General features: G+C 41.8%; 1 protein-coding gene across 1 annotated transcript in view; it reads left to right on the forward strand.

Annotated features, from left to right (window-relative positions):
• The window catches only part of LOC115458148 (transmembrane protease serine 9-like), a 109,011-nt gene that overhangs the window by 53,309 nt on the left and 35,846 nt on the right, over positions 1 to 19,856 (forward strand). Inside the window, exon 4 of the mRNA XM_030188001.1 lies at positions 9,320 to 9,459. Coding sequence (XP_030043861.1) covers positions 9,320 to 9,459 — 140 coding nt within the window. The remainder of the gene's footprint in view (positions 1 to 9,319; positions 9,460 to 19,856) is intronic.

Below are 19,856 nucleotides of genomic sequence, written 5' to 3' on the forward strand. Positions count from 1 at the left end.
CACAGACAGTTCTAGCAAAAAGGCAAATTGGTTCTGCAGTACATACCTGGTTATATAGCTGAAGGAGAAGTGGCCTAGTGGTTAGGGTGGCGGACTTTGATCCTGAGGAACTGAGTTCAAGTCCCACTTCAGGCACCAGCAGCTCCTTGTGACTCTGGGCAAGTCACTTAACCCTTCATTGCCCCATGTAAGCTGCATTGAGCCTGCCATGAGTGGGAAAGCGCGGGGTACAAATGTAATAAAAATATAGGTAGCCAGTTACCATACCCTTACACATAGCCAGCTGCCATGCACTATGTACCTGAGTGTGATGGTGATGGCACCCAGAGACATGAGGATGGAAATCTGGGCAGCACACTATCTGCTCCCACATATGGGGGGTGCCAATCCTTGCCTATCTAGGTACTTGCCCTAGTTTGGCCATGGTATCTCTTGCCTAGTTCATTGTTATTCCATGCAATATTCAGAGCTGACCAGTCAACATATTGCTGTTCAGTCAGACATTTTCATGGTTTGGTTAATCTGGCCATCTATTTGGAAAATTAATCGCCGATATTCAGAAACATAACCAGCTAACCTTTGGTGCCAGGATGTTAGGCACCCGGAAATCCAATTTCTCCTCCTAGCTTGGCGCTAACAGCATTGCTGAATATCGCTGGAATATCTCTGCACCATTTGACACTGTCAATCTTGATTAATTGTGGGAGTGTACTGTCTTTGTTTCAGTGTTTTTTTAACAAACCGTCACTTTCAAGTGAGACAAGCATCATACAAGTCCAGTTTGTTTAAGATTTACTCAGGTGTGCCTTAAGAATTGGCATAATCAGCTATGCTTTTTAACATTTACATGACTCTGCTACTGACATGTGGAGGAGTGGCCTAGTGGTTAGGGTAGTGGACTTGGGTCCTGAGGAACTGAGTTCGATTCCCACTTCAGGCACAGGCAGCTCCTTGTGACTCTGGGCAAGTCACTTAACCCTCCATTGCCCCATGTAAGCCACATTGAGCCTGCCATGAGTGGGAAAGCACAGCGTACATCCTATAGACTTTATGCTGATGTTCTTCAGTTTGTCTTTCTTGTAGAAAGATATATTATTTCTGTGATAGAGTATCTGACTCACTGCATTAATTTCATCAAACAGTGGAAGTCAGAGCTAACTGCTTTTAATTACCATACATATTTGAACAAACCTATCTGAATATAAAGCGAAATAACATCCCCTCCCTCGTCTTTTTTTAGGGAAAAAAGTTAACTCAAATATAAATTGAGGATTTATATTCCAGCATTCCTCCCCTTCCCTCCTTTCCCCATGGTGTCCACCATTCTTCTCTTTAACTCCCTTACCCGGGTCAGCGGACACTGACACATCAAGATCATGGTTGGCTGGCGCAGGTCTTTGGGGCATCTGTGCACGCGCAGATGCTCAAGGCCCCACATTGAGTGACTGTGATCCTTTTTGGGCAGTGGTGTATTTATACTAGGTGCGTGTGTTACATACGCACTATCTGTCAGACCCGGCCCCCTGCCCCCAGTCCCCCCGCCATAGCTTAAAATCATCTCTGCTGCAGTCTTTGCCCGGGCAGCAGCAGTGGCACTCATAGGTTGCCCTGTGACTTCCTCTCCGAACCATCCCGCCCCTTCAAATACAACTTTCTGTTTTATGAACAGTGGGATGGTTCAAAGAGGACATTTTAGTGCAGGCTGCAGGCAGCATATGAGTTCCACTGCCCAGGTGAAGACTGCAGCAGAGATGATTTTAAGGTACTGGGGGGGGGGGGGCATGGAGGAGATAGGCAGGGGTCTGCTGGTAAATTTTTAACAACGGGCTCTCTATCCGGGCATAGCCGGCCCTGAAATTTTTTTTTGGGGGGGCGGAATAAATGCCTCTCTCTCCCCTCCCTTGTCCAGGCACGCTAGGCATACCTTTGCCGAGCCCTACCAGCCAATAAATTGACTGCCACCATTCTCTGCTGCTTGTTTCTGGCTCTGAGCAGCATGATGGAACCTTCTTGTGCTTGCAAGAAAAGTCCCAGCCTGATGCTCAGAGTCAGAAACAAGGAGCAGGGGGCAGCAGCAGTCTACTTACTTGGCTAGTGGGGCCAGCATCACTGCCAGCAAAGTAAAAGAGAAATCAGGAGGGGGCCCAAGCCCACATTTTGGAAGTCAGTTGTTAAAGTAGCCATGGGGAGGCTTACTTTAACAACCGGCTCCCAAAATTCTTAAAAACTTAACAAACGGCTCTCGCGAGCCCGTGAGAGCCCACTCCAGCACACCACTGGAGATAGGGCAAGATTGAGATGCACCCCCTGTAAAAACTTCCTGACTATGCTACTGTTTTTAGGTTAGCATTGGCTGGCCATGGAAAGTGAGGTAAAGAGAAGAATATTCCAACACCACGGGGTAGGGAGGTAAAGGGTAGTACGGCCAGATGCCATGGGGGAAGGAGGAAGACTCCGATGTAAACCAAGAAACAATTTATAATGGTTTTTTTTTGTTACAAAATCTTGGTTTATATTCAAGTATATGCAGTAAATGTGAATAAAACTCACTGTAACTCTCATTAACTTGCCCTGAGAATCTTCATTTAGATCAATGTACAGTTCCTATGTTGAAAGAAGTACATTATTTGGTTCTGCTTTTGAATTCCACATTATATTATTATGTCTCTAATTTAAGTCAGTGATTAAAACTATTTTCTTTAAGCTGCAGCTGGTTAGATGATTATGGGCCAGATTTAGTAAATGGCGCTCAAATTTAGGCACCGGTAGAAATCTATGCTAAGTGCTATTCTATTAAAGGTGCTCTCTGGGCTGAGTGCCCTCAATAGACTAGTGCTTAGTGTGAATTCCTATGCCCAACTTTAGGTGCAAGGACTTACACATGCTGAAACCTGGTGTAAATCCTGGTGTGCAAGTTGGGCATGTATTCTATAACACTGTGCTAAAATTTTTGTAACACCCTTGACCTACCATGCTGCTCTCATGACCACACCCCCTTTTGAGTTGCATGTGAGACACTATCTGGCTCATATTCAAAAGAGAAGGATGCCCATCTTTCGACACAAATCAGAAGATGGGCGTCCTCACAGCCGATTTTGGGCATCCCCAACTGCTTTCCATCACGGGGACGACCAAAGTTCACGAGGGCGTGTCGGAGGCGCAGCGAAGGCGGGACTTGGGCATGCCTAACACATGGGCGTCCTCGACCCATAATGGAAGAAAAGGGTGTCCCTGATGAGCACTTGGATGACATTACCTGGTCCTGCTTTTCTTACGACCAAGGCACAAAAAGGTGCCCGAACTGACCAGATGACCACCGGAATCGGGGATGACCTCCCCTTACTCCCCCAGTGGTCACCAACCCCCTCCCACCCTAAAAAAACATCTTTAAAAATATTTTGTGCCAGCCTCAAATGTCATACTCAGGTCCATCACAGCAGTATGCAGGTCCCTGGAGCAGTTTTAGTGGGTGCAGTATACTTCAGGCAGGCGGACCCAGGCCCACCCCCCCCCCCCCACCTGTTACACTTGTGGTGGTAAATGTGAGCCCTCCAAAACCCACTACAAACCCACTGTACCCACATGTAGGTGCCCACGCACTAAACCACCAGTATTATACCAGTGGTTTCTGAGGGCTTTTCTCCATCTCACCCAATGAGCACCGCGACCAACAGTCAAATTTGGCTGGAGCTGTTTTCTTGGTATTAGGTTACGTATTTTGCCCTAGCCACGCTGCATTTGCCCTGTGTAGTTATCTATAAGGGAGCTATGTACCTGGGAGCAATTTAGGAAGTCCTCTGCAGTGCCCCCTAGGGTGTCCGGTTGGTGTCCTAGCATGTCAGGGGGACCAGTGCACTACGAATGCTGGCTCCTCCCACGACCAAAGGGCTTGCATTTGGTCGTTTCTGAGATGGGCGTCCTTGGTTTCCATTATCGCCGAAAATCAGAAACAACCAAGTCTAGGGATGACCATCTCTAAGGACGACCGAAATGTCAAGATTTGGGTGTCCCCGACCGTATTATCGAAATGAAAGTTGGACATCCATCTTGTTTTGATAATATGGGTTTCCCCGCCCCTCCACCGGGATGTTTTGCGAGGACGTCCTCAGCAAAACTTGGGCGTCCCTTTCGATTATGTCCCTCTTTGGGTGTCCAGCATTATAGAATAGTGTGTAAGCAATTCCATTCATAAATCCAAATTAGTGCCAATTAACAGCTCATTAATTAGTTTGTGTGCAGATCTGAGCTCTGTACCCAAATTTGGGTAACTTTTACAGAATCTGGAGGTATGTGTCTATCTTACCTTGAAGAATTTTAGGCTTATGATCCAGAGTGTAATTATGCCACACTTAAATTATTGCAATTCCTTGTATCTGAGGTCACTTGCCTATGCCCTAAATACATTACAGATGGAACACAATGCTGCAGCAAGATTAGTTTTAGGTTGTTCTAGGTATGAACATATTACATATCCTGTATGAATTCCATTGGCTTCAGTGGCCAGGAGGATTCAATTTAAGGTTTTTCTATTAATTTATAAGGTCTTACACAACAAATCCCCTTTAATTATAGCACCAACATTGAAGTTCTATTGTTCTTCAAGTACATTTTTTTCCATTGATCACAGTATTCTGGATGCACCATCTCTTAGCACAATGAGCCTATATGAATTTAGAACCAGTACTTTCCAGGTGGATGGTCCATGATCATGGAATTCATAACCTAATGAACTATGCAAACTGGAGCATGTGTTATCATTTCAGAGGCAGCTAAAGACATACAGGTCAATATTCAGGCTGAGGCAGTAAACACTTTTTTAAAATGCTGAATGCTGTGGTCAGAATTAGCCCTGGATATTCCATGCCGGATCATATCTGGGCACTAGAATTGAATATCCAGTGTTATGTCAAACTGCACAGTCTGCTAGAACTTAAGTAGGCCCTGGCTGAATATCGGCTGGGAGCCATATATGTACAAAATACTTCCCTTATCCTCCTCTCCCTATTTCCATCCTCCTTCACTCTTCCCCTGAAGGAAGTATACTCCTGACCAGGACCTTCCAACTTACCTCATTATAGATCCCCCCCCCCCCCCAGGGTGGTGTAGAGGGGTCCTATGGGCAGGAGCAATTACCACTTGCTCCTGTCTGTTGTGGCTTCTTGCACAAAATAGCTGCCGTGACCTTTAGTGGAAATCTCATGGTACTTCAAGTATGTTGCTTGAGGTCATGCCAGCCATTTTAAGGAGGCAGCCACACTGGAGAGGAGTGAGTGGGCATCGCTACTGCCCATTTTACTGGATCACTAGGAAATGGGCAGCTAAACCCACCATTATCCGAGGGGAGGGGGGGCTTCCTGTTCTTGGAGTGGGGGAGGGGGATCTTGATGTGCTTTATTTGGAGAGGAAAGGAAGGAAGGAAGGGGCTCTTGATGTGCTTCAGGGGTAGGAAGGGAAAGGGATCAGAAGGGGGATTGGCACACAGGCCAGAACTGGGAGGTTATGTGGGTGACAGCTGATATTCAGTGCTAGCACCTGCATAGCTAAGCAGGCAAATTTAGGACTGCTTTTAAGATTAGCTAAGTGTATGCCAGCACTCACTATTATTAGCACCTTTATAACTGTCTGTTCCTCCCTTACTCTGCCCCTGTAAAGACCCTGTGCGGCCTGACTCTAAAATGGTTGTTTTGTGCTGATATTCAGTTGCACTGCCTGGTTAAGTGTCACCAAATAGCGGTTGGGCTGCACTGCGTGATCTAAGCAGTGTTTTTAATCTACCCCTCTCTAGACCCCTGTGGGATCCTTCCACACGGAGGTGTACAGAGGGTTTGTTCTTCTACGATCTTGTGGACTGCCTCCCTGAATTCCAACGACACCCCTTCCCATGGGTATCGCCGCTGGGGAGGCATCAGAAGGCGCAGTTCAAATCTAATTCCCATGACCACAGCTTTCTGTCTATTTGGATCTAAATGAATCTTTGGCTATTTATGTTCCCACATAAATTCTATGAACAGTCTATAAAACTGTTTCAGTGAGAAATCTTACTTGTGTGTGTGTGTGTGTGTTAGTTTGCAAAACAGATAGAAGATAGAGAATAAATTGAAGCAAGGACAGAAACAGTGTAGTTAAAGAAATAGTCTTTTTAATCTTACCCAAATCAGGCTTTAATCAGGTACATTCAGCAGACAGATTCTGGGTTCAACCGGCCAGAGCCCTGCCCTCTAGGACGCGTTGGGGAAAATCGTTCCAACGAGGGCTTGCATGCACCCTGCTTTTATACCATTTGGTCACCATACAAGTCTATGGAGAGGGACTTTTTTTTCTAATGTTGCTTAATCAGTGAATCATACTCTACCACCGGTCAGGTGCCCACCTCTCCTTTCCGTTTTGCTATTGCAAATTATTGTGCAATTTCCCTTTTTGTCAACAACTCCTTAGATACGGATATCCAAACATGGACAAATCTGTCTCATATCATCTTGTGATCTGGGTGCCATCTTATAAAGACAGACTCCGTGTTATGAACCAAACTTCTTATCATTTCTGTCTTTAATTTCTGCATCATGTGTGTTACACTCAATTTGGAAGTTGCACCAGGTTTCATTAGAACTCACCAAGCAGTCCTGCTCTTGCAGGCTCTCTGCTATAAGGCCCTCAGCTGGTTATCAGGCCTAGTCAGTGCTTTTCAGCTGGTTAAAGCTATGTAGCTTGGCCCACCACTATTCCAGTGGATAGGTCTTAAGCTAGAACACATATTAACTTGCAGGAAAAGCAAGTCCTTGCTCAGCCAGTCATAGATTTTTAAACCTAGCTGGTATTTTTACAGCCTGAGTCCTAAAATCTGGCCTTCCACCCTTCCGGTGGGCATCCAGTGAGGGCCTCTTGCTGTACTATAATTATACAGCAGGCAGGAGCCTCTTCTGCTACTTAAATCACTTCAAATATCAGGCAGGAGCCTCTCATGCCTACTGAAATCACTTTGAATATCAGGCGAATATTTATTTAGGCAAGCTTTTCCATCAATGAACCAGCTTTTTGGATAATAGTTTTGAACTAGACGGATTAAAGGTACAGATTACAGCAGGGGAAAAGCTCTAATATGTTAAAATTTCTCAATTTATCCTATGTTAGTTTGGTGTTATGTCTGAAATAGATGGCTTAAAGGTGTAAGTTACAGCAATGAAAAAGCTCTAGTATGTCTCAATTATCTTAGACAGTGTTGGGTATAATTTGAAATCAAGTAAATTGAAATAATTATTAAAAATAATTTGATATGATTTTTTATTTTTATTTAAAATCACTCTTTTACCTTGATTTTGATTTTAGATTTGAAATTACCTAGTCAAAAGATTTTGTATCTCTTTCAGTTATAAAATCAAAAAGCATTTGCCGATGGATGTTGATTTAATCTTAGGATTCTTGTATTTGTTACTGTGATGGTCAATTACACTGGCGTGGTCTAAACTCAAGCCTAAACTACCAAAGTCCATAAACCCTATTTATATATTAATTCTTGTTATATATGGACTTGCAATTCACACATCCATGATTATCAACATGGAGTGATTAGTCTATAATCCTATCCCGTGACAACTATATTTAATAGTAGTGCCTTGCTCTGCTGATTTTCGATTTGAAATCATTTGTTGACTGATCTTGATTTGAAATCACACTGGCTTACTGATTTTGATTTCAAATTCATTTTGTACTTAGTGATTTTGATTTGAAATCTTTGTCAAAATGATTTTACCCAACACTGATCCTATGTTACTCCGGTACTATGTCTTTTAACTTGCATCATTTATTTTCTTTTAATATAATTTTGTGTTAGGATTATGTATGTGCATTTTGTAATCTGCCAAGAATTTTTAGATTGAATGGAATAGAAATTTGTCAAATAAATAAATAAATAAATAAACAAATAAATAATTGTGTAATCTATAAAGGGCACTACAAATTAGGCACCCAAAATCTGTATGATAAGATAGTATTCTTTAACAACATCTGGGTGCTCAGATTCTGTTATAGCATAGAGACCAACACGTACACCATGTAAAAGGTAGGTAGGTGTAGATGTTAGCTACTAAATGTTGGCATCTAGGCACACAATTTACAATATTCTTTAAGTTTGGTGCCTAACAGGCTTATTTTCGAAAGAGAAGGGCGCCCATCTTCCGACACAAATTGGGAGATGGGCGTCCTTCTCCTAAGGTCACCCAAATCGGCATAATCAAAAGCCGATTTTGGGCGCCCTCAACTGCTTTCCGTTGCGGGGATGACCAAAGTTCACAGGGGCGTGATGGCACCGTAGCGAAGGTGGGACTGGGGCATGATTAAGAGATGGGCGTCCTCGGCCGATAATGGAAAAAAGAAGGGCATCTCTGACAAGCACATGACCGACTTTACTTGCTCCATTTTTTCTTGCGACCAAGCCTCAAAAAGGTGCCAAAACTGACCAGATGACCACCAGAGGGAATCAGGGATGACCTCCCCTTACTCTCCCAGTGGTCATCAACCCCCTCCCACTCTAAAAAACACTTAAAAATGTTTTTTTGCCAGTCTCAAATGTCATACATGACAGCAGTATGGAGGTCCCTGGAGCAGTTTTAGTGGGTGCAGTGGACTTCAGACAGGTGGACCCAGGCCTATCCCCCCCACCTGCTACACTTGTGGTGGTAAATGTGAGCCCTCCAAAACTCACCCGAAACCCACTGTACCCACATCTAGGTGTCCCCCTTCATCCCTTAGGGCTATGGTAGTGGTGTACAGTTGTGGGGAGTGGGTTTTGGGGGCTCAGCACACAAGGTAAGGGAGCTATGCACCTAGGAGCAATTTCTGAAGTCCACTGCAGTGTCCCCTAGGGTGCCCGGTTGGTGCCAGGGGGACCAGTGCACTACGAATGCTGGCTCCTCCAACGACCAAAAGGCTTGGATTTGGTCGTTTTTGAGATGGGCGTCCTCAGTTTCCATTATGTCCGAAAACCGGGGATGACCATCTCTAAGGTCTAAGGTCGACCATCTCAACATTTAGGTCGACCATCTTGTTTCGATAATACGGGTGTCTAAAGTTAGGTTCCTAATTGGTGCCTATTTAGAGGGATGATACTCAAGTACACATGTAGAGTACATGTTTACCTTCTTTAGGCCAAATGTAACTTTGTGCATTAGAATTTGTGCACTATTGGGGCTAGTTCTGGGTGCTTATTTTATAAAAGCACATAAGCCTCTTGCTGCATTTATAAAATCTGCATAAAATAAGCACATTTTTGTTACTTTGACATACAGCACCCTCTTATAAAATTATTTCATGCGTTTATTTTCAGGAAGACCAATAAGTGCTCCGGTATTACAGATGGTAGAGATGGTCCTGATGAATTGGAAACTGTGTAAAATGTGGCTATGGACGATAACGAAGAACATGATATGTGCAAGTTATAAAGAAGGAATCCGTGATGCCTGCCAGGTTGTTTATAGCAATAACATGTGTGTGCGTGCATGCTTGCGTACATGCACATATAAAGCCCCATTATACATAAAAACTGAGATAGCAAGGTTGAGTTTGGAATTGACATATCAAGGTTGGTATTCAGTTCTGGTGGTATTTTAGAAAAGGACCTGCTGACATAGAGCTGTTTCCAAAATACCTGCAGAGGAGCACATGAATGTGCTGGCACAGGCAGCAGGTGCAGCCATTTAAAAATATACATGTTGAGAAAACAAATGGTATGAACCCAGCTGCTTCCACATTGTGGTGTTGCCACTTACATGTGGAACTGGCAATTTTGCAAATCACATGTGTAAGTGCTGACACGTCCACATTTAGCCCCCCCCCCCCCCCTTTTTCAAATCTACATATCTAAGGGCCACAAATTAATTATTGAGGGAACAATTTAACATGGTTTTATTTATTTGTTACATTTGTATCCCACATTTTCCCACCTATTTGCAGGCTCAATGTGGCTTACATAGTACCGTAGAGGGGTTCGCCAAGTCCGGTAAAGAAACAAATACAGGTGGTATTGTGGTTGAATAAGGAACATATGTTTCAGTTACAATGGGGATCAAGGAGAGGAAGGATTATGTAGTGTCCATTACAAGCTTTGGTTATGTTATGTTGCAGAGTGCAGGCATTTATGTTGGGTCGGCGGGGTATGCCTTTTTGAACAGGTAGATTTTTAATGATTTCCTGAAGTTTAGGTGGTTGCAGGTTGTCTTCACAACTTTTGGCAGTGCGTTCCATAATTGTGTGCTTATATAGGAGAAGCTGGATGCATAGGTTGCTTTGTATTTAAATCCTTTGCAGTTTGAGTAGTGGAGGTTTAGGCATGTTCGAGATGATCTGGTTGTGTTTCTGAGTGGTAGGTCTATAAGTTCTGTCATATATCCTGGTACTTGGTCATAGATAAGTTTGTGGACCAGGGTTCAGATTTTGATAGTAATACGTTCTTTGATTGAAAAACAGCAAATCGTATAAAAAGATAAATATAGTTTATTTCAAACAATATACTGGTATTTGTATAAATATAGACAGCCCGACACAGGCCGTGTTTCGCCCAACTGGGCTGCTTCAGGGGCTATAAAAAACATATAAATTAACAGTTATAGTATCAAACTCTACATATAAAAAAATACATATATAATATAATTATATATACATATATATGTACATACATGTATATGCACATACAACAAATATAATGTCTTTATCACTGTACATATATAGATCTAAACTGATACATACCAAAACATGCTCTATATAAAAACCATATAAAAAGATTATATCGAATATTAATAACAAATTAATAAACAAGAATATCAAAAAAAGAAAATAATTATGTCCTATATTTATAGTGATATGTTCCATTTGTACATATAGTGACAAGTAAACCGAAATTATTAAACAAACCAAACACAGACAAACCAAAATGTAAAGGAGAAATTAAGACACCCACCTATATAAGAATTTATATTCATTGAACTTATGACCAAGGGCCAGTGAATGCTCTACTAGTGGTTTTTCTAAAGATTTATTCTTTAGAGTGCTCTTATGTTCTATAATTCTAGTATTAAGTTTCCTCTTGGTTTTGCCTACATAGGCCTGTTTGCAAGGACATATAGCAATATATATCACCTTGCTAGTCTGACAATTAGAAAAATGTTGCAGATTTATTTCTTTATTAGCTGATTGTATGAATAGATTTTTAGTCCTGCTATTCACATTGCAAACAGAACATTTACCGCACTGAAAATGACCTTTAGGGAGATTACTTAGTGGTGTCTCTATATTTGGTAATGTGGATGGGACGAGAAGATCTCTCAGATTCTTCTCTCGTTTGTATGCAACAATGAGTTTTCTTTGATTGAATATTTCTAAATTTTCAAGTAGGTGCCAATGTTTTTTAACTATACTAACAATAGAATAAGACATGTTATTGAAGGGTAAAGTGCATACAATCTTATCCTTATTTGTTTTTTGGGTTGATCTAAGTAATGCTTTCCTTGTGAACTTTGAGGCTTTCTGAAAGGATAACATTGAACAACGCTATTGATCTTATGCAAACAATAGTCCTGGTTTAAGTTTTTTTTCTAAATAGCAAGCATCATATGATGTTTGAGGTTTACTCAATGCATACATATCATCACCTTCTCATTTTCCCTTTCATTAGATTAGCAAGTTATGCTTTTGGCATCTCTGATTCAGCTGTTTTTTTCAAACCAGATCAATTCTTCATACACGTGAGTCTTTATTCAACAGTATTTTTCCAACAGCACTAATTCAGTCTTCCCTATTTGCACTAGTAGATAACAATATCTTCTAATTGCAAAAACTTTCTTTTTGTTTTGTAGTGGTTAATAGGACATTTTACATGTGCCTTATATCTGGTAGCAAAGCGCACCTTATATTTGGTAGTAAAGAATTCTTATATAGGTGGGTGTCTTAATTTCTCCTTTACATTTTGGTTTGTCTGTGTTTGGTTTGTTTAATAATTTCGGTTTACTTGTCACTATATGTACAAATGGAACATATCACTATAAATATAGGACATAATTATTTTCTTTTTTTGATATTCTTGATATTATTAATTTGTTATTAATATTCAATATAATCTTTTTATATGGTTTTTATATAGAGCATGTTTTGGTATGTATCAGTTTAGATCTATATATGTACAGTGATATAGACATTATATTTGTTGTATGTGCATATACATGTATGTACATATATATGTATATATAATTATATTATATATGTATTTTTTATATGTAGAGTTTGATACTATAACTGTTAATTTATATGTTTTTTATAGCCCCTGAAGCAGCCCAGTTGGGCGAAACACGGCCTGTGTCGGGCTGTCTATATTTATACAAATACCAGTATATTGTTTGAAATAAACTATATTTATCTTTTTATACGATCTGCTGTTTTTTTATCTTCCACCTTGGAGTTTGCAGACCGTCTGCCTTTGTGCTTTCTTGGATACGTTCTTTGATTGGCAGCCAATGCAGTTTTTCTTGGAGGGGCTTGGCACTGTCGAATCGTGATTTGCCAAATATTTGCCTGGCTGCTGTGTTCTGAGCGGTCTGGAGTTTCTTTGTGAGTTGTTCTTTGCATCCAGCGTAAATGCCGTTGCAATAGTCTGCGTGACTTAGTACCATTGATTGTATTAGGTTACAAAATATTTCCCTCGGGAAGAAAGGTTTTATGCGTTTAAGTTTCCACATTGAGTGGAACATTTTCTTTGTTGTGGAGTTCACTTGGCTCTCGAGAGTGAGGTTGCGGTCGATTGTCACGTAGAGTATTTTCAGGCTGTTTGAAATAGGGAGGGTGTGTTCTGGGGTGATTAAGGTTGTGGGTTTGTATGTATTGTGTTGAGATGAGAGGATGAGGCAATGTGTTTTTTCAGTATTCAGTTTCAATTGAAAGGAGTTTGCCCATGAATCCATGGTATTCAAGCCGAGTTTGATTTTGTTGTTGATTTCTGTTAGATCATGTCTGAAGGGAATGTAAATTGTGACATCATCTGCGTAGATGAATGTGTTGAGGCATTTCTTTGATAATGACTTGGCCAGTGGGATCATCATTATGTTGAAAAGTATTGGTGATAGTGATGATCCTTGAGGTATTTTTTCTAAAATTTTTTTCTATGGTTTCCCCATATTTTTTACAAATATTATTATACTTTTTATATGTAAGCATATACATATAATATTATTACTATTAATTCAAAGTTTAAATAGTTGTTTGTTCTTATTGTTAGCTTAATATGTATGTGCAACTCTTATTATTTTACTTTTATTGTTCAATTTTTATGTGCATACACATCATGAATTGTTTAATAATTTTATTTGTATTGCATTATTATTTCATGAACTCATATACAGTATGTTTACAATACGTTTTATTATATGTGTTTCATTTTTTATTATCATCTCTATATAAGTTTATGAGTTAATACAATTTATTATATTTATTGTTTTTACTTCTTTTGTTATAAATATTTTTGGTTGTTTTTATTACATATATCATATATAAATGTACTTTTTATAGACTCCTGATGCAGGCCTGACGGCCGAAACACGACGTGTCGAGTCTTCAAATTTTTAATAAAGTCTTTTATTTAAGAACATCTTCCACTTTCTGGTTTCCTTGGTCGTACTCCCACTTTTTACACATTCTTGTTTTTACCGTGGGGTTCTTGAGTTTTCCACCCTCCGGTGGATCTTTCCTCGATCCTTGAGGTACTCCACAGTCTGCTTTCCAAGGTGGTGATATGTTTGAGTTTGATTTCACTTGGTATGTTCTGGTGGTTAGGAAACCTTTGATCCAGTTGAGTATGTTTCCACCGATTCCGAAATAGTCTAAAAGTCTCAGTAGTATATTGTGGTTTACCATGTCGAATGCGCTCAACATGTCAAATTGTAGAAGGAGTATACTTTTACCTATGGCTATTTCCTGCTTGAATTTGGACAGGAGAGTGACTGGCACAGATTTGGTACTATGGAGGGGGCGGAAACCCGATTGTGATTCGTGGAGTATTGAGAACTTGTCCAAGTAGTCGGTAACCTGTTTGGTCACCATGCTATCCATCTATTTAATTGCTAGTGGTGTAGATGCAACTGGACGGTAGTTGGCAATTTCGGTTGCTTTTTTCTTGGTATCTTTTGGGATTGAGGTGAGTAGGATGTTGCTGTATTCCTCAGGGAAAAGACCTTGTTGGAGCATGTAGTTTAGGTGGGATGTGTGGTCTGTTGTGAAGCGGTCAGGGGCGGATTTTAGTAGGTAGCTGGGGCAGGTATCCAGTTTGCAATGGGTGCTGGAGAACCTTTTTTTATTTATTTATTTATTTATTATTATTTCATTAAATCACAAGCAATTATTACTTGAGAGAGAAAGCTTCTAAAGATTATTAGTTTACAATAATATTCCAAAAACTAAAAAGAAGGAAAGAAAAAAGTCTCCTTTTTAGAAGCTTAAAGTCCACAATTAATGAGTTCAAGTACTCAAACAGCTGGAGATATAGGAAAAGAAATTAAACATTTCAAATAAATTGTAGCTAAATTAAAGATTTCAGCGTTCAAAACATGGTATATATTCATTTACAGAGCTTTCTTAGATGTTAAAAATGAACATAATTGGGAAGGGTCAAAATACACATATTTGACATTCTGATAATTAACCAAACATTTACATGGGTATTTTAAATAGAACGTTGCTCCTAATTGGAGCGTCTCAGATTTCAACTGCAAGAACTTTTGCCTACGCTTCTGCGTGTCTCTTGACAAATCAGGAAAAATCCGAGTTTGTAATCCTCTAAAGGTTTTTTCTTTTTTTAGGAAAAATTTCTTTAATATCCATGATTTGTCTGAGATCAACGCAACCGTGGCAAGTAAAGTTGAAGCAGTGATTGTATTACTATCTGAATTTTCTAACAATGCAGAGACATCTATTGCCTGATTACTTAGTAATTGTTCATCTTTTTTACCAGGGATGTAATAAACCTGTGAAATAGGAGGGAGCTGTTCTTCACCAATTTCCAAGACCTCTCTGAAATAATTTCTTAACATTTCCCGTGGAGAAATCAAGGACTGCATAGGAAAATTTATAAAACGCAAATTATTATTTTTAAGATTATTTTCCAGAAACTCCGATTTTCTCCTAAGGTTTACCAAGTCTTTAACAGTTGTTGTTTGCACAGATTTTATATGTTGTATTTCTTTTTCAAAATTTTCAGTCTGTGAGGCCACTGAATTAAGTTTAATTTCCACTTCTTTCAGCTTCCCATCCAATAAGGCAATGTCTTCTGTCATTTTTTTTGTTTGAGGGCATAAAGCCCTTCCAAGTTCCACAATTAGATGCCAAAGATTGTCTAATGTTACTTCAGTAGGTTTTTTAAAAGGAAATAATTCTTCTGTCTCAGTGTGTAACAGACTCACGTTCCCATTTGTTCCTATGATCTCCTCAGTAGATCTCCTCTGTGTGGGAGCAGTTAAGATGGGAGTTAACAAACTTCCCAAACCTTCCGTCGAGGATAGAATAGCCTCCCGTTCTCCTCCACTTCCTGACTCTCCGGTCGTCGCAGCTGAGTACGCAATCTTCGGAGAACTGCTGCCAATTGGCTGAGGAGGAGGTTCTCTGCCGTCGGGGCTCAACGAGACTTCCAGCCCTGTGTTCACTTCACTTTCTCCAGTTTGTGTGTGAACAAGCGGGCCGCCCAACGACGAAGTAGCCATGCCTGCGGCTCTCTGTAAAAACGGTTCAATTGAGCCGAGAGAGGGAATATTCCTTGGCTGCTGGGAGGCTGCCGCCGCAGCCCGTCCCCAGGTGCTGGAGAACCTTTTGATTGCCTGGGTTACTGTTTCAACGGTGAGGAGCGTGAAGTTTGACCAGGTTTGATCGGCTGAGTATTCTCCAGGGTTTGGGTCCAGATTATTGATGAAGTTTTTGGTATTAGTATTGTTCTGAGGTAGCGTTTTTCATAGGTTTGTAATTTTTTCATTGAAGTATTTAGCGAGTTTGTCAGCAGGTGGGATATCTGTGTTGGTTGCAGTGACTGCTGTAGTGTCTAGTAGTTTGTTCACAAGTTGGTATAATTTCTTCATATCTTTGTAGTCCGGCCCTATTTTAGTTTTGTAGTATGTCCTTTTGGTTTGTCTTATAGCGTATTAGTATTTTCTGTGTAACTGTTTCCATGCATTGAGTGTGTATTCATCTTTTATTTTTTTCCATGCTCGTTCGAGTTTCCTTGTTTGTGTTTTTAATTTTTTAGATCATCATTAAACCATGGTATGGTGTTATGCCTGCATGACGTTCTTGTTTGTAAGGGCGCTATTTCGTCTAGTATGTTTCTGCATCTTTCATCCCATTCTGTGAGATAATGTGCAGAATCCGTTTGTGCAGTCCATCTGTCATTGTAAATCTGTAGCCAGAATATTTCCGGATCTATTTGGCCTCTGGTGCTGTAGGTTGTAGGTTGTTGTGTGTGGTAAGAGCCCTTCTTCTGCCATTTTAGTGATAGGTTTAGTTTGTGGTGGTCGGATCATGGTGTTTCAGACCATTTAATATCTGCTATTATAAGGTTCTGGTCTGATGGTAGTTTGTATGAGATGAGGTCCAAATCATGCCCTTTGGCATAGGTTGGTTGCATTTGTGGCCATGTGAGGTCCCATGAATGGAGGAAATCCTTACATTCTCGTGCGTTAGTGGAGTTTGGGTCTTCTAGGTGAAGGTTGATGTCTCCTAGTATTAGTATGTTGGAGTTGGTCACACATGTGTTTGAAATGAAGTCAGTGAAGGTAGTCTGGCACTCATTCCAATTTCCTGGTGGTCTGTCAAACAGGATGCAGTTGAGATGGTTGGGGATGGTTTTGTTGCGGATTCTAAGTGAGGCAATTTCAAGTTGGGGTGTTATGGACTCGTACAAAACAACTGAACAACAGCCAAATTCAATCCCAAAAGGTCATAAAAAGGCATACAATACTTGAAAGCATGAAGATTACCCTCAGAAACCAAGGTATTGACCAAGGTCTGACCAACAAGACCCGTTAGCTATATAAGATTTTGGTGTCCGTGGTCTGATCTCTTTCATTGGGTAAGGAAATTAATCTTACATGCTTACAATCAAAACTTTCTCATAGTGCAAACATTATCACTGAGAATCAAATATTTCCAAAAGCACAGCTAAAGCATAAAATAACTTAGCTTTTCTCAGCTGGCTTAGTCACCCCTCATTCCAACTGCTTAATTGTGTTCAATGGGGTCCTTATCGTTTCACCCGCTTCTGGGCTTCATCAGGAACAACCCAGTTTAAAAAAACTTATGCAGGGGCATTCATCTCGCTGACAGGAATCCACTAGGAAACGCCAGGTGGGCTGCAACTACCACCTAATACCAGGAGGAGGAGTGGCCTAGTGGTTAGGGAGGTGGACTTTGATCCTGGGGAGCTGAGGAACTGAGTTTGATTCCCACTTCAGGCACAGGCAGCTCCTTGTGACTCTGGGCAAGTCACTTAACCCTCCATTGCCCCAGGTACAAATAAGTACCTGTATACAATATGTAAGCCGCATTGAGCCTGCCATGAGTGGGAAAGCGTGGGGTACAAATGTAACAAAAAAAAAAAACACAACAGAAGGCTGAAACCCAGGCAGCCACCAACACACAGGGAAATAAAACAGAAGGCCTACAAACAGACAGAACACTAAAGCCAAAGGCAAAAGCCCACAAACAGAACACAGAAGCAGAAGTGCAGAAGCACACCAACTGACCTATAGCGATGCAAAGGCAAACTTAGGAAGTTCCCATATGGTAATAAAGGCACGACAGGTGAGGCCACCAGCAGGATGGAGCTTAGCAACAGAACAGCAGAACGGCTTGGCTGGAACAGGATCCCAGAATGGACTAGACTGGAATGGATTTCAGGATTTTCACACAGGCTTCAGGATTTACAAGCAGACTTGGCTTGGCTGAAGGAACCCCAAGGCAAGTCCAACAGGGAATATAGTCACAATCGTGACACTTCATCATCTGTGGGGCTATGTATATGAATGCTGCAAAACAAAACTGGGTTATTTTAACCAACACACTTCCATCCCTTTTGCTATGCAGGTGATGACACCAGTCAGACACAGAAGCTGGTCTTAGTGGGCACCAGCCCCAGCATACTGAAGGGCAGATAGAGCAGCAAATCAGGGACACAGACGTGGAGAGGCATAATCGAACGGGGCGCCCAAGATTTCCTGAGGGCGTCCTCACAGGACGTCCTCGTGAAGGGGCGGGGAAACTCGTATTATCGAAACAAGATGGGCGTCCATCTTTCGTTTTGATAATACAGTCGGGGACGCCCAAATCTCAACATTTAGGTCGACCTTAGAGATGGTCGTCCCCGGTTTTTAGCGATTTTTAGCGATAATGGAAACCGAGGACGCCCATCTCAGAAACGACCAAATCCAAGCCTTTTGGTCGGGGGAGGAGCCAGCATTCGTAGTGCACTGGTCCTGCTCACATGCCAGGACATCAACCGGGCACCTTAGGGGGCACTGCAGTGGACTTCAGAAATTGCTCCCAGGTGCATAGCTCCCTTACCTTGGGTGCTGAGCCCCCCAAAACCTACTCTCCACAACTGTACAACACTACCATAGCCCTAAGTGGTGAAGGGGGGCACCTACATATGGGTACAGTGGGTTTCTGGTGGGTTTTTTTTTTTTTACATTTGTACCCCGCACTTTCCCACTCATGGCAGGCTCAATGCGGCGGGCAATGGAGGGTTAAGTGACTTGCCCAGAGTCACAAGGAGCTGCCTGTGACAGGAATCGAACTCAGTTCCTCAGGACCAAAGTCCACCACCCTAACCACTAGGCCACTCCTCCACTCACATTTGAAGGGCTCACATTTACCACCATAAGTGTAACAGGTAGGGAGGGATGGGCCTGGGTCCGCCTGCCTGAAGTGTACTGCACCCACTAAAACTGCTCCAGGGACTTGCATACTGCATACTGCTGTCAGGGAGCCGGGTATGACATTTGAGGCTGGCATAGAGGCTGGAAAAAAAAATATTTTTAAAGGTTTTTTTTTAGGGTGGGAGGGGGTTAGTGACCACTGGGGGAGTAAGGGGAGGTCATCCTCGATTCCCTCCGGTCGTCATCTGGTCAGTTTGGGCACCTTTCTGAGGCTTGGTCGCAAGAAAAAATGGACCAAGTAAAGTCAGCCAAGTGCTCTTCAGGGACGCCCTTCTTTTTTCCATTATTGGCCGAGGACGCCCATGTGTTAAGCACGCCCCATCCAGCCTTCGCTATGCTTCCGACACGCCCACATGAGCTTTGGTCGTCCCCGTGACGGAAAGCAGTTGAGGACACCCAAAATCGGCTTTCGTTTATGCCGATTTGGGCAACCCTGGGAGGAGGACGCTCATCTTCCGATTTGTGTCGAAAGATGGACGCCCTTCTCTTTTGAAAATAAGTCTGAAAGGTAACTCAATAAAGACTTCCCAAAAATTAAAAAAAAAAAAGGTAACAGGGCACTGAACAACTCTCAACTTTCTCTCCCATCAACGATCTCGCCACTCTCCAACTCCACAAAATCGCTAATGGGTCTAAAGACGACTTCCCCCTTACCCTGGTTGCTTTTATTTCAGGTCTAAGTAAGGACGCCCATGTTCCCGCCCATTTCGGTATCCGTTATATGTTGGAGGCGCCCATCTCGTAACGCTGCCCAGAACACACCTGTACCACGCCACCTGTGGGGATGACCATAGATGGGCGTCCTCGCGCTGAGGATGTCTTTAAGGCCCTGTTTCGATTATTGGATTTGGACGACCTTCTTTCACAGGGACGCCCATGTGACTTTTGTGTCGCTTTTTCAACGCC

This window comes from Microcaecilia unicolor, chromosome 14, assembly GCF_901765095.1.
Source record: "Microcaecilia unicolor chromosome 14, aMicUni1.1, whole genome shotgun sequence".
Classification (NCBI taxonomy): Eukaryota; Metazoa; Chordata; class Amphibia; order Gymnophiona; family Siphonopidae; genus Microcaecilia; species Microcaecilia unicolor.